This window comes from Astatotilapia calliptera, chromosome 6 (genome assembly GCF_964374335.1).
Source record: "Astatotilapia calliptera chromosome 6, fAstCal68.1, whole genome shotgun sequence".
NCBI classification, from domain to species: Eukaryota; Metazoa; Chordata; class Actinopteri; order Cichliformes; family Cichlidae; genus Astatotilapia; species Astatotilapia calliptera.
The window spans coordinates 11,334,322-11,349,093 of NC_137427.1; the positions used below are offsets into that span (position 1 = coordinate 11,334,322).

The 14,772-nt window shown below is 38.7% G+C and overlaps 1 protein-coding gene across 3 annotated transcripts; it reads left to right on the forward strand.

The window, feature by feature from the left end:
* Positions 1–2,223: 2,223 nt before the first annotated feature.
* On the forward strand, positions 2,224–12,692 carry LOC113023859 (transitional endoplasmic reticulum ATPase-like). 3 transcript variants are annotated; one of them, XM_080302366.1, is made up of 18 exons: positions 2,224–2,468; positions 3,259–3,370; positions 3,466–3,638; positions 3,734–3,876; positions 4,007–4,137; positions 4,950–5,081; positions 5,210–5,312; positions 5,943–6,076; positions 6,605–6,740; positions 6,847–6,959; positions 8,118–8,282; positions 8,452–8,574; positions 8,667–8,879; positions 9,000–9,178; positions 9,278–9,407; positions 11,114–11,272; positions 11,563–11,714; positions 11,797–12,692. In XM_080302366.1, the coding sequence occupies exons 3-18, from the start codon at positions 3,586–3,588 to the stop codon at positions 11,894–11,896; spliced, it is 2,166 nt and encodes a 721-aa protein (XP_080158492.1). In that variant the 5' UTR covers positions 2,224–2,468; positions 3,259–3,370; positions 3,466–3,585; the 3' UTR covers positions 11,897–12,692. The 3 variants fall into 3 exon arrangements, with proteins under 3 accessions (XP_080158492.1, XP_080158493.1, XP_026026055.1); XM_026170270.2 differs by having other exon boundaries at positions 2,454–2,884; XM_080302367.1 differs by lacking the exon at positions 3,259–3,370 and having other exon boundaries at positions 2,242–2,468.
* The last annotated feature ends 2,080 nt before the right edge of the window (positions 12,693–14,772 follow it).

Genomic DNA, 14,772 nt, shown 5'->3' on the forward strand with positions numbered 1-14,772 from the left:
GAGATTCCTCAATGGCTAAGACAGTCACCTGACATGTTTTTAGTTATTAAATATAAAAATGGTGGCAGAAAGACCCACAAAGAGCAACTGAAGGAGCAACAGTAAAGTAAATGCAGCATTTGATGATGTCAGTTTTCATCCAAATATTAAAACACTCTTCGATTTATTTTGCTTTTTCGGGCTAATGATAGCTTCCTTCACTTGCATCAACACCGCTTTGGACCTCATTGAGAATTAAATGCAATCCTTTCAGGGGCTTTTATCAGCTGTATTTATCATGGAATAATAAGGGAACAGACCTCATCTGATCACAATCATACTTTTTAGCCTGCAGTAGGCATTTGGTAATGTCCAATGGTTCTAGACTTCAAGGTTTCCAGCAAAAGTAGTTTAATTAATCCTTATTTTTAAATTTTTCTTATTCAGTTACTTTTGAGCCTCTAAAATCAGGGGCTTTGTATAACAATGTGTGCGAAACAGTTAATACAATACTTTTGTTAAAACCCCTCAAATGGAAGTCTGCACTTGAGTCACATCTTCAATGCTTGATTTAAAATCTTCTGTGGTGGTGTGCAGCTCTCTAACTGTTCCCAATATTCATCCAAATATTTATGGCTTTAGACACCAGAGAAAAAAATATTTCAATTCGATTTCTGTATGAACTTCCTCTTTAATATGACAGCATATGTCAGATCATCAAGTCTTTTGTATGGTATTTTTAGCGTACTAGCTTAATCGTTGAGAATGATTTCGCTCGATGTCTTGAAAACACTTTAGTGCTGTTCAATCAACACCAATGTAAGATAAAAGTAAAACAGGATGTAGCAGCAAAAGGTAGCATGCCTTACACACACACACACACACACACACACACACACACACACACACACACACACACACACACACACACACACACACACACACACACACACACACACACACATTTTATTGGTCCTAAATATGTCTTTATTTAATGTAGGTTATTTATTTGTGTATTATATGTCAGTTCCAGACACATACTTAAGGTAATATTAACTTTGTTAGTTGCTTCTGTTAGCTAGTTACACTTGGAAGTTACTTTTTAATATTTAGTAAATAGATTTTGATTTTGTCATACATAACTAGGAAAAGCTTGAAGGGACAGGCAGCTGGTTCAATCTTTTGCCTTCCTGGGTCTATGAAAACACCTGACTGTTACTTTTAACAGGGACAGTGCATTTTGATGGACGATGTAAAAAAACATATGATAAAAAATCCCAAATTTGAGCAAGAAACACTAAAAGCGCTTTACTTACATAACAAAGGCTCAAGTCTTATAGACATGCTTACTTCTTTTGTTCCTATAGATATTACTGATAGTCAACATTAAAGAAGAAAATACTGCTTCTGTGGCCTATTTAATGTAGAAAACACCTATGAAGCATCTAAATATCTCTGTGAAACCAGCTGCAGAGTAAAGTTTGGCTAATTGAACTGAAATCAGCCGATAAATCACCTCTGAACTAACACACACACACACACATATATATTAAAACCCATTTGGCTGATTGTTAATTACTAAGATTACATTATTTACTGAGAGATGTTGTGGGTAAAGTTGAGTCGATCAATCAAGTGATCTCATGCCACCAGCATTTTTTAATGGCTTTTATTGACTGATAACGACAAAAGGCGACCAAATGTGTCCAGTTGTCACATAATTTATTTCCATCTGTATTGTAACAGCATGCATTCCATGTTTATGATACAAAAAACTGTAATTTTGTTTCTTTGTCTTATTTTTTTTTTTTTCAGCATATCCAATACATTTCAACGTACACTGATGCGTAAATCAGATTCAATGTTTCTTTGTGCATTTAAACCTCCTCTACCTCTCACTGTCTTTCCAATAACTGTGTTTGAAAGATTATTACCATTAGAAAGAAGAAAGTGTTCGATGTGTTGTTAACATCATTTCCTTCTTGTTCGTTAAATCTGTTGGAGGGAACAGCTCGAGTCCTGATTCTCACAGGGGGAATGTACAGTATGTTTAAGCCCTTGTAGCTTGTTTCCTTTCATTTGTTTAAACAATTTAGTAATAAAACATAAAAAATAAAAAGAATCCACAGTGAGTGAATGCTCAGTTGTTTGCAAGCTGTGGTGGTGTTTTTGTGAGTGTCCTTGAGAGGGTGTGTCTATGTATGTGTGTACTAAACATAAATACACCAACGGCCGAGAGCAGCCGGAGCACAACAGCAGTTCACTTCGGTCACGGTGACAAGGAGTCGAAGGACAATGGTTTTAGAAAAGAGAGGACTCGTCCAGGAGATAAAAAGGACGATATGTCAGTTCTTTTGAAAGCAGAACTTATTGTGACCCATAAATATTTCACAGCATTTGAGGCTCGCTCAGCTCTTCTTGCATTTGTTGGTTAGTAGCAGGAGGAGGAGGAAATATCACACTGTATCTGTTCTGGGACACTCTCCAAGGTAAGTGTGCAAGGGAGTGTGTGTGTGAAAGTGTGTGTATGGGTCCACCCATGTTGGGGTTATAATAAGACAGAGAAGTAGATGGACATATTTATACCTCCGCTGATAAACAGGCAGGCAGCACCTCCTGTAAACATGCTGCTTTAAGAAAACAGAGGAAAAGAAAAAGGACTCTGACTGCTGGGAAAATATCAGAGCTTCAGAAAGACTAAAACCTGAACAGCGCTGGTCAGATCAGAGGGAAATCTGAGCTCTTCGGTGCTGATTAGAACTACACAAGATCAACTTTTGAATCTACGAGGGCAAACACCTACAGAAGACAGTGAGGGAGTGAACTCTGAGGGTGAAAAATTGAAGGAAATCTAAAGTGTGACAGGACAAAGAGGAGCAGTCATGCCAGGCTCAGGAGGAGCAGAGTGAGTGAAACAGCTGCGTATGCACACAGTAACTTTGTGTATGCATGCGTGTGTGTGTGTGTGTGTGCTTAGTCATGCATGTTTCAATATGCAGTAAAATATTTTAAGGAGTAAAGACATTTTATCCAATATGGATTTTTGTGTCATGAAACTTTGAATAATGAGAAATCACAGTGCAGCTGTTCAAGATCATAAAAATGTTAAAACTCCTGTACAGTTAATTATTGATAATCAAATAATATTTTCATGTTTATGAAATCAAATAGTTGCTATGTGCAGAGCCACACAGATTCTAAATACAGCACAGAGTCACATGAGGAAATTAGAGCTTCACGTACATGTGAGAGTGCCATAATGCGTCTCTTGTTTGGAAGCCCAAAGGGAGAAGATTACTCCACTGCCATCCTGAAGCAGAAGCATAGACCAAACAGGCTCATTGTAGATGAGGCTGTCAGTGAAGACAGCAGCATTGTCAGCCTATCACAGGTGTGTGTAAGGTGTAAATATAGCCACACAGAGTCCTGTTTGTCTTCTTGTTAGACTGTTAGGCTTATGTGTGTGAGTGTGTGTGTTTGCATTAGCGAAAGACAGAGGAGCTCCAGCTTTTCCGAGGAGACACCGTGGTGCTGAGAGGGCGGAAACGACGGCAAACAGTGTGCATCGTCCTGACGGATGACACCTGTGGAGATGAACGAATTCGGATGAACCGTGTGACGCGCAACAACCTGCGTGTCCGGCTTGGTGACGTCATCAGGTGCAGTGGACCTCATGCCTGTGGCTTTGAGTGTAGTGTGGAGCTATGAATTTACCATAATCCACAGGTGTCTGCTGATGTGCATGTCATTACAGTATCCATGCCTGTCCTGATATCAAGTATGGGAAAAAGATCCACGTGCTCCCCATAGATGACACCATTGAAGGCCTATCAGGGAACCTCTTTGATGTTTTCCTCAAACCGTACTTTCTGGAGGCTTACCGGCCTGTGCACAAAGGTACAGCAACACCTCAGCTGCTAGTTATAGCGCAATAAAATCAGCTGAGGTCACATTATAACATAAAACAGAAACTCAAAGAGCACAAGAAGCTGCTGTGAATGTAGTGGCTTCTCCTTTTCATTGTTAGGTGACATCTTCTTGGTGAGGGGAAGCATGCGAGCTGTGGAGTTCAAGGTGGTGGAGACGGACCCCAGCCCTCACTGCATCGTTGCCCCTGACACAGTCATCTACTGTGAGGGAGAGCCAATTAAGAGAGAGGTCTGTGAGAGATTAAAGAGTCTGCTTTGTGTGATGTTAGTGTGTGTTAACATTTAAAGAACTGTAAGAAAACCCTTTTATATCAAAATTCTCCTATCTGGAGAATTACTGCAAGAAGTATTGCACCAGTTTGTTCCAGATTGTAGAGCTTATACTGTAAAGTCCTTTATGAAACTGCAAATTGCATGTATCATATTGGCAATGTGTTGTTGTACAATAAATAAATAACATTAATCAGACTGCATTTTGGCTCATTTAAAATTAAACTAGTAAATATTCTTCTCACAGATTTGTTAATTTTTTGTTAGTTCATTGTATAAACTGTTGCTTCATTTGTTGCATCAAAAATAGACATATACTTTCACTTATTTCCAGCTACGACTCACTTCTCTCACATCTATATTAAATTATATTACAGAGCAACTCCATGAATCTCTCTGTTTGCTTGTATTGACCCCAGTTTTAGGTATTTTGAACTAACAATCCCCAAATACTTTTTAGATTAAACATTAGATGAAGATTGTGACTACATGGGGTTTATTTAGGTTTCTGCAGTTTTTTTTTAGTGTGACATTCATTCTTCTTTCATCCCATCCGATTTCTTCCTGTTCCAGTAAAAAGAAGTCTCTTTTGTAGAACCGAACGTCTGACTCAGGACAAATGACTTTCTTGTTTCAGGATACTATCAAATTTATAAAAATGGCTTAAAGGGACCTTTGACGATGCAAAGATATACCCAAAGAAATCTCATCGCCTCATCTTTTAATCAGTACATACAGTAATAAACTGTCTGGCTTTCTGGTGCATGACAGGATGAAGAGGAGAGTCTCAATGACATTGGCTACGATGACATTGGAGGTTGTCGGAAGCAGCTGGCCCAGATCAAAGAAATGGTGGAGCTTCCTCTTAGACACCCAGGACTGTTTAAGGCTATCGGAGTTAAGGTATCATGCACACACACACATGCAGTTCAAAAACAAATTATCATCCCAGCCACCAATAATAGTGATTGTTTCCATTTTAACATGGCATCTTTTTGCATTACTTGGTATGTTCTTCCCTTCTCTCTCAGCCCCCCAGAGGTATCCTGCTGTACGGCCCTGCAGGAACAGGAAAGACCCTGGTGGCCCGAGCTGTAGCAAATGAAACTGGTGCCTTCTTTTTCCTCATCAATGGTGAGACTTTTGTCTACTGAGGCCTGAAAATCTAAAGCACAGAAGGAAATAAATGACTCTCTACAAAGCAGAATATTATGCAAATAAATGCAGCAAACAAACAAAAAATACTAGTAATAAATTAATTAAAACTTTGAGTTAATATGGTTTTGCAATTCTTTACTTTTGTAAAAACTGTGCTCCAGTTCGTTTTCTGTTGAGTGTCTTGTGTCAGTTAACCAAGAGATGGATTGAACCCTCTTTGAAAGGTAAAACAGAAATGCACAGTAAATAGAAAAAGGAAAAACAACAAACGTTTTAAAAAAATAAACAGAGAGAAAAATTAAGAGGGGAATTTATTTATTTATTTACCTTTATTCAACCTGGAAGTTCCACTGAGATCACATCTCTTGCCAAGGTAGCGGTCATATATTGAAAATCCATTAAATACAACATAAAGTGCAAGATCTGCAACAAACTAACAACACACCAATAACTGCAACAAAGAATACTAGTGACCTTTCAAGAAAAACTTTTAAAATGTAGTCAGCTGAATAACAAGAACCTGATGGAGGTTATAGTGGTAAATAGTGGTTCTCTTATTCTTAGTCCTGTGCAGGAGATGTTTGTAAAGTATCATTCTGTGACCAGGTCCCGAGATCATGAGTAAGCTGGCCGGAGAGTCAGAAAGCAACCTAAGAAAAGCATTTGAGGAGGCAGAGAATAACGCCCCTGCCATCATCTTCATCGATGAGCTGGATGCCATTGCTCCCAAGAGAGAGAAGGTAAACATGAGGGGACAATTCAAGAAACCTGTTTCTGCTTGGTCAGATCAGTGTCTGCAGAAAACTGGCTTTCAGCAAGTCTTTACTATCATTCCATCACAAATCGGCATGGACCTGTATGTGTGTTTATATATATATATGTGTGTGTGTGTGTGTGTGTGTGTGTGTGTGTGTATAAATGGTCTTTTGCACATTGAAATCTAAAGCACTGTTTGGATTTCTGAATACTGGCTAGTTAAAATATGAAAAAAGTCTAGTCTCATGTTTCAGCACAAACTAATAAAAACTCTTCACATTGCAAAGAAAAATTAGTTAGTTTCAATGGGCGTGGAAAGGGCCTGAAGGTGGGTCAGTGGACCTTTTTTGGACCATTACAATTTTAGGCAAATCCGAGTTGGTCAAGCAGAAAATGTTCTAAAAATGTGCTGATTTAAGACGGGAGTGACCTAACCCCCCGTTGTTCTCCTGTGTCCATGTAAATAACAGTTAAATGTTTTTGACCACGTGTGAGTCTGTGTGTATGTACAGACTCATGGCGAGGTGGAGAGGCGTATAGTGTCCCAGCTCCTGACCCTGATGGATGGCTTGAAGCAAAGAGCTCATGTGATTGTCATGGCTGCAACAAACCGACCGAACAGTGTGGACCCGGCTCTGAGACGCTTTGGTTAGGAGAAACACACACACACACACACACACACACACACACACACACACACACACACACACACACACACACACACACATTTACAAATATTGCAATTTCTTTCCAGGCAGGTTTGACCGTGAGATTGATATTGGAATCCCAGATTCGACTGGTAGATTGGAGATCCTGCAGATCCACACCAAAAACATGAAACTGGCTCAAGATGTCGATCTGGAGAGGGTGAGCCAGTGGAAAATGAATGAATGCTTTAATATAAAATTAAAACTGAAATGGTGAGTTAAATAATAATAAATAAATCTGCTATTTTTTCATCAATCACCTTAAAGGCTCAAGCAAAAAAAGCCAACAACTTTTTAAATTGTGGAGTTTGTGAACATTATACCAAAGCTAGTGGCTTCATAGTGTAGTAGTTTACACACAGTTACCAATCAGATGAAATATCCCTGAAGGGTGTAAAAATCTGCTAAATTACATATGTGGAGCTCTCTGCCGTGATGAAGCCTCCTGACTAAGGGAACAGCTGAAAGTAGCTGATCTGATAACAAAATTAATATCTTATAGCACTGTACTGGTAACAAGTCTAAAAATTACCACTAGAATGTTAAGGTGAGCATTTTTTGCAAGTAGAGCAACAAGAAGCACATCCTGTACCAAGGCCAGTGTCCTATTTTGCAATTATAAATAAACTAATCAGGATGAAAACATGCATTTCTCTACCAAGGATCCACCTTGGCCCTCCTGCCCTGGCAGATGATTAAGGATCCTTAGGTGTTGTAGGTCTTTTTGATATTCTTGTAATACAGCTTGAACTTATGGCAAGAGAGTATCATTTAATTAGAGTATTCCCCATAAATGTAAAGACTCTGATGATTCCTTATAACAGTTTTTACTGAAATAAAACTGAAATTTTAAATGGAATTTGTAATTAAATATGAAATCAAACATTTTGACAATGCCTCCTTTTGTTGCTGTAAGTGTTGCAATTTTTATTAGACCGTATGCATTATAATATCAATTGTAAACATAACCTTCTCTGAGAAGGGGCGATATAGGAATCTATGCAACAAACTAATGATATTTATTCAAATTATTTCTTTTAAATTATTATTATTATTATTATTTTTATCAATATAGGGTCAGTTAAATTTAATATAGTTGAACGTTAGGGTGATATAAGCAAACTCACCAAATACTTAAACTTCTGAACCTTAAATTTTGTTTTCCTTTTAACTGATTTAATACTTTTATGTGCTATTTTCTTCTTCTGTAAATCCCTTTTTGATTCTTGTCAGTAAAAAAATTATATGAATAAATATTATTTGCTTGATTGATACTTAGTATGTTAATATTAATGTGATTTTTTTTAAAATACTCCAGATTGCCACAGAGACCCATGGCCATGTGGGTGCTGACCTGGCTGCTTTGTGCTCAGAAGCTGCTCTGCAAGCCATCCGGAAGAAAATGACCCTCATAGATCTGGAGGATGAGACCATCGACGCTGACCTGCTCAACTCAATGGCTGTCACTATGGATGACTTCCAGGTACAAAAGACATGAATGCACATGAATTTAGCTCTTTGTGTTGGTAGAACTATAAGAATTGAGTGAAAGAACAACATATAACATGAATGTGAGATGCATATCAATATTTCTTGAGGAATTAATAAATGAATAGATATGCATCTCTTTACCAAACATCGCCTCACTTTAGTGGGCTTTAAGTCAGAGCAACCCATCAGCTCTGAGAGAGACGGTTGCAGAGGTGCCTCAGGTCAACTGGGAGGACATCGGCGGACTGGACGAGGTCAAGCGAGAACTCCAAGAGCTTGTTCAGGTGGAAGAAACACTCATGCATTAATTTTGCCACAATACTACAAACACAAGCTCAATCCATAATCTGTGAATCTTCATCTTGCTTCACCATAGTACCCTGTTGAGTATCCTGACAAATTCCTGAAGTTTGGAATGACCCCATCTCGTGGAGTTTTGTTTTACGGCCCTCCAGGCTGCGGGAAAACCCTACTGGCTAAGGCCATCGCCAATGAATGCCAAGCTAACTTTGTCTCAATCAAAGGACCTGAGATGCTCACCATGTGGTTTGGAGAATCAGAGGCAAATGTTAGGGATGTGTTTGATAAGGTAAGAGTGGAGAGAGGAAAGTGTGAGCTCAATACAGACTAAAGTACTCTATCAAATCTGTAGTTCTGGCTTTACACTTTAACCTTTCTTGACCTCTTGACCTTTTCCTTCTGCCTCCAGGCCAGACAGGCAGCCCCCTGCATCTTGTTTTTTGATGAGCTGGACTCCATCGCCAAATCTAGAGGAGGCGGTGCAGGTGATGCAGGTGGTGCAGCTGACAGAGTCATCAACCAGATACTCACAGAGATGGACGGCATGTCGGACAAAAAGAACGTCTTCATCATCGGTGCCACAAACAGGTGCACACATTTTTGCGTGTCTGTATCGTACAGATGTTAATAAATGAAACCCTTTACGGACTTTTCTTCTCACTTTCATCCTTCCTCTCATCATCCCAGGCCAGACATCATAGACCCAGCCATTCTGCGGCCAGGTCGTCTGGATCAGCTCATCTACATCCCGTTGCCTGATAAGCCATCTCGCACAGCAATTCTTAAAGCCAATCTACGCAAATCTCCTGTTGCAAGAGTTGGTGATACACACATACAAAAACCAATTGCTCTATACAGTTAGATTCATAAGTTTTGTAAAATTACACATTTTTTTTAATTTTACCCATGTACACCACCACAGTGGATATTAAACTCAATCGAGGTGTGATTGAAGCGCAGACTTTCAGCTTTAATTTAGGGTGTTTAACCAACAGATTGCATTAACAGTTTCAAAACTGCAGTGGTTTTTATGCATAGACCCCCATTTTCAGAGGCTCAAAAGTAATCAGACAAACTAAAATAATTTTAAATATAGGAACTGCTATTAATACTTGGATGAAAATGCGTTGCTTTCAATGACTGCCTTAAGTCTAAAGTCCACGGACCTCGCCTAATGATGTGTTTTTTCCCCTGATACGCTTTGCCAGGCCTTTACTGCAGGCTAAAAAGTAATTGGACAATTAATTCAGAAGCAGTTATGTGGCCAGATGAGTCCTGCTCCCTGAGTATTCCATGACAAATTAACCAGATAAAAGACCTGTAGGTGATTCCAAGTGGTGACGCTGCAATTTGTTCACTAGAGCCATCAATATGAGATACAAAATGAGACATTGAGGCAAGTGAGGGCAGCTATAATCAGACTGAAAAACAAAATAAACCAAAGATTAGGAGCAGCTAAACCAACCATCTGAAGCATTTTTCAAAAAATTGAATGTGCTGGTCAACAACAAATTCCCTGAAAAACCAGAGAAGACAAATAAAGTGGATGATCAGAATGATTTCCTTGTTTGAGAGGAAAAACATCTTGATGCATTCTCAATCATCCAGGAAAGTAAATTTTTGTGTGAGTCTCCCACAAAACGCTACGTCCAGACGAACAGAATCAACTTTTGGAGAGAGGAAAAACAATTTCACAACATCTAGCCAAATCAAGAATACTTTAGAAGAGGTAAGCATATTATTGCAAGTCTGCAATCAAGAGATGCCTTCATGAATGGAAATCAAGTGAGTTTACAACCAGGTACAAACCACGTATTACAATCCAGAATAAGGTCGGATTAGATTTTGCCACAAGACATATAAAATCCACTTCTGGAAAAAAATATCTTGTGACAGGTAAAGCCAAGCTTGAGTTGTACCAAAATGATGTGTAGAGAAGGAAAGAAACAGCTCCTAATCCAAAGCGTAACACGTCATCTGTAAAACATGGTGGAGACACCATCATGGCATCGGCATGTACGGCTGCCAGCACAACTGCGACTGTAGTGTTTATAGATGATGTGACTGCTGATCAAACCAGGATGAAATCTCAAGTGTCTCCTCAGATTCAACTAAATGCTGTGAACCTGAAAACACGCTTTTCAGTTACTGAAGACAAAACTAAAGGCACAAAAATAGCAACTGAATGTGGCTTCAGTAAAGGCCTGTCACAGCCTCTCTAGAGAGGAAACACAGCATTTGATTCCCATTGGTGCAAGCGTTTGGAATTTTTCCTCATTATTCTGAAAAATCCCTGTATTTACAATTATGTTAGTTTGTCAAATGAATTTGAGCCTCTGAAAATGAGCAGACTGTGGATAAAAATGACTGAAATTCCTAAACAGCTTCAACTTTTGTTGAATCCCTTGACTTCAATCACATCTTCACTGTTTGATTTAAAACCCACTGTGGGAGTGTACAGAAACAGAAGTTATTTTTTACAGTGTCTTAGTTTCTGTCGTTTCCTCTTCCTCTTGTCTTCAGGATGTGGATCTTGAATACCTTTCTGGCATCACAGATGGATTTTCTGGAGCTGATCTGACAGAGATCTGTCAGCGGGCCTGTAAGCTGGCCATCCGTGAGGCAATAGAGGCCGAGATCAAGGCTGAGCGTCAGAGGCAGAACAGACCAGGCGTCCCTATGGTCAGCTGCTCAAGCTTGTTTACACCAAAATATAATGTATTATAGAAGAAAATGCTAATTGGGCTTCTCTGGCTTTCTTTTATTATCTCTACAAATCACATCTCAAAGTTGTACCAGGCTGTGTGTGCATGGTACAGACAGAGACTGTGGGAGATAAAACGTTCCCTAAAGGGCGGCTGTGTGTTTTGTAACTTTCAGCCTTTGGACTGGGAACACACACACACACGCACACACACAGTGTATTATTTTTGCATGAAATCCTTATCTGTTTTCTTTTTTTCTGACTGCAGGATGAGGACTTTGATCCAGTCCCAGAGATCAGGAAGGACCACTTTGAAGAGGCGATGCGATTTGCCCGTCGCTCTGTTAGTGACAATGACATACGCAAATATGAGATGTTTGCTCAAACTCTGCAACAGAGCCGAGGTTTTGGAAACTTCAGGTGCACATGCTTATCAAACGTGTAGTTGTGGACAAGCCAGTCTTGTTTTAGTTGTACTTGAAACTCTTTTCTCCCCACCCAGGTTTCCTTCTGCTACTGGTTCCCAGTCTGGAAGTCAAGGTTCTGGATCTGGGAGGCCGAGTCTGTACAGAGATGAAGGCGACGATGATCTCTACCAGTGACAAAAACTGCAGTCAGCTACTGTGTACTGCTTCTCTGGAGGAATGAGACAGATGATTAAAGGAAGTAAAAAAATTTAAACAAAAAAAAAAGAAAAGAAAAAAAGAAAGAAAAACTTTTTCTAAATTTTAATAAAATCATAAAACAAGAGGGTGAATAATAAATCATTTTCTATATGACTTTATCAGTCTCTCACATCACTGGGAATTTTGGCCCACTCCTCTTTACAACATTGTTTCAGCTGTGCACAGAGGGCCTTACTTTTGAATACTTTGATACACAGCAAACTTGATGGGTGACTAAATTAGGTGTCCAGGTCCTGTGTCTATAAAACAAACCCAAATCATGACCCCTCCACCACTGTGTCTGTCAGTTGATATGATGTATTTGTATTTGATTTACTGTGTTTGTGCAGTATGGCTAAATATCTCCTGTAAAATCTGTCTAAGGATATTGTTCTAGAAGTCTTATTGATTGTTTGGATGCAACTCATGAACATTAACATTTAACATAATAGCTGAGGTCACTGTAGAGTCAGAGATGTAGCTCTTAGGATTTTATAGTTTGTCTGAGCATTGCACGGTCTGACCTTGGGGTGAATTTTTTTGGGTGACTGGTGTCACCTGAATGCTCCAGATCAGCAGAATAATATTTGTTTTACTGTCCCCACGCAGTCAATTTATAAAACAAGTCTAATATCTTGTTACCCTAACAACATGCTTTGGTTGTCACTGTGATCAGTTTGCACTTTTCTGTTTAACAGTTAAGAAATGAATAAAAACTTCTTCTTCTTGAAAATTTGTATTTTATGAGTAGCGTTAGCAGCAGTGAGTCTCTATATAACAAAGCTTGACTCAGCCAGCAGAAGGTCTTGGATCAAGCTACAAGCTAAATACAGGCTTATTTTAAATTCCTTTCACGCTCACTGGGAACGTGATTTGTACTGTGTACCAAATACTATCATACAAGAGCTTTTTCGCACAAGGGATTTTGCCATGTTACAATTTAAATGACTTGCATTTTTCTTTAAATAATAAAATGAATAAGTTGAAATGTGGGTTTTGTAAAATAAGGAGGGGATGTTTTTCTCATTATCATTTAATATTTTAATATGGCATTATTAGTTCATTAGAAGTATATAACCAGCTTTGCATTAAGCATAAATTGAAATTTTTGACCTTACATTATTCTTTGCATTACAGTGATGGTGATAACTTTAGTTTGATCTTTCCTTGCAGGTACCAGAATAATAACATGATTTTCCATTGCAGATGTAACCCTGATCATTCCATACACCTTGCAGTTTGTTGCTTATTTTAGAGTTGTGCTCAAGTTAATTAAAGGTTAAAAGCTACAGCCAGCGCGAGTCTGACTGATCTATGGAGGGCAAAGGCTTTGAGCTTGGAAGGCCGCACGCGCTTACACAGCACTTATAAGATGTTATTCTTGGTGATTTTGTGCTTAGTCATGTTTTAATATGTTTTAAGTAGAAGTAGCTGATCCAGCAATATTCATTTAATATTATATACTTGATTTAGAGCAATACACACTGATGGTCTTAACAAATGAAAGAGTCCTTGTAGCTGCCATGTTGTGTCTTAGCAGGGTACAGACGGTTCCAGGAGACGGGGGCAGTCAGCGTCTGCCCTCGGGAAGGAGACAATGTTATTCTTTGTGTTAAATAAAATTGTCAACATTGATTGTATTACACCTGTCACTACGCAGGAGGGGGCGTTCTAATACCCTGATTTCATAAAACTATGGTGATGTGTTTTTTGAGATGAGATCTGAGACTGTCTGCATACAGTGTCCATCTCCCACGTGTGTGATCATTAAATCATCGTTTGACTCAACCCGACCGGACCAGTGTTGTTATTGTGGGTTTTTCCTCTGGTGTCCATCCCCAATATTTTGAACCTTAACAGTTTACATAAATTTTACTTGCCCGAAGGAATTTTCTTGTGCTCTTAAGTAAAAACAAAACATGTGTGCAAACACACAAGCACTGTTGCTTCACATCAACACTGGTTCATTTGTACAGTTGTTGTTAATTTATTTATCAAATGATCAGAAAGCCCGGGAAAATAATCTGCAAAAACAAATCTTTACTGCATACAGAGTGACTGTAGTACATAGTCACTTCCAGAGCCCCATTCTTAGCCAGGAAAAGCCCCAATTTAGATACATTTTCAGGGTCTTTGTTTCATACACCATCACTCAAAGCTATTTAGTTAACTAACATGACCATAAAAATAATAATGAATTAATTAGAGTTTAAACATTAATAATATTACTTATATTAATCATTAATAATAATGAAAATATAAGCTAGTTGATGAGGTTTCAGCTCTGGAAAAATTAACTTTGTCTTAATGTATGCTCAGCTATCCATGAAAGGAAGTCCCAAAAAGTTGACTCTGTTTTTCTCGATGCAACGTTTTCCTCCTTGACTACATCTATGAAAAAAATTCTGGCGTCTTCCCCTTTTCTTTTCTGCCTGCCAGCTCCATCTTCAACATCCTTTGTTCAATGTAGACTAACCCTGAACTCCACATGTCCAAACAATTTCAGCTTTGTCTCTAAAGCTGAGCTATCCCTCCTGGTCACTCCCAGTGACAATCTAACATCTTTAGCTCTGCGTCTTATCTTATTGTCATTGCCACCGTCTCCAAAGCGAAGAGAAATCCATATCTAAAAAACAAAACAAAAAGATTTCATTGAAGGCACCAGTGCAATGCTGGACAGCATTTAGGTAAGTGACAACTCTGCAGTTCTGATTGACAAAAGCACAAACTGTTTTGATGAGTTGTGAGATTCAAATGAGAAACTCATCAGTAGTAGTGAATTATATGTAGAAACAACAGTTTACAAAAATACA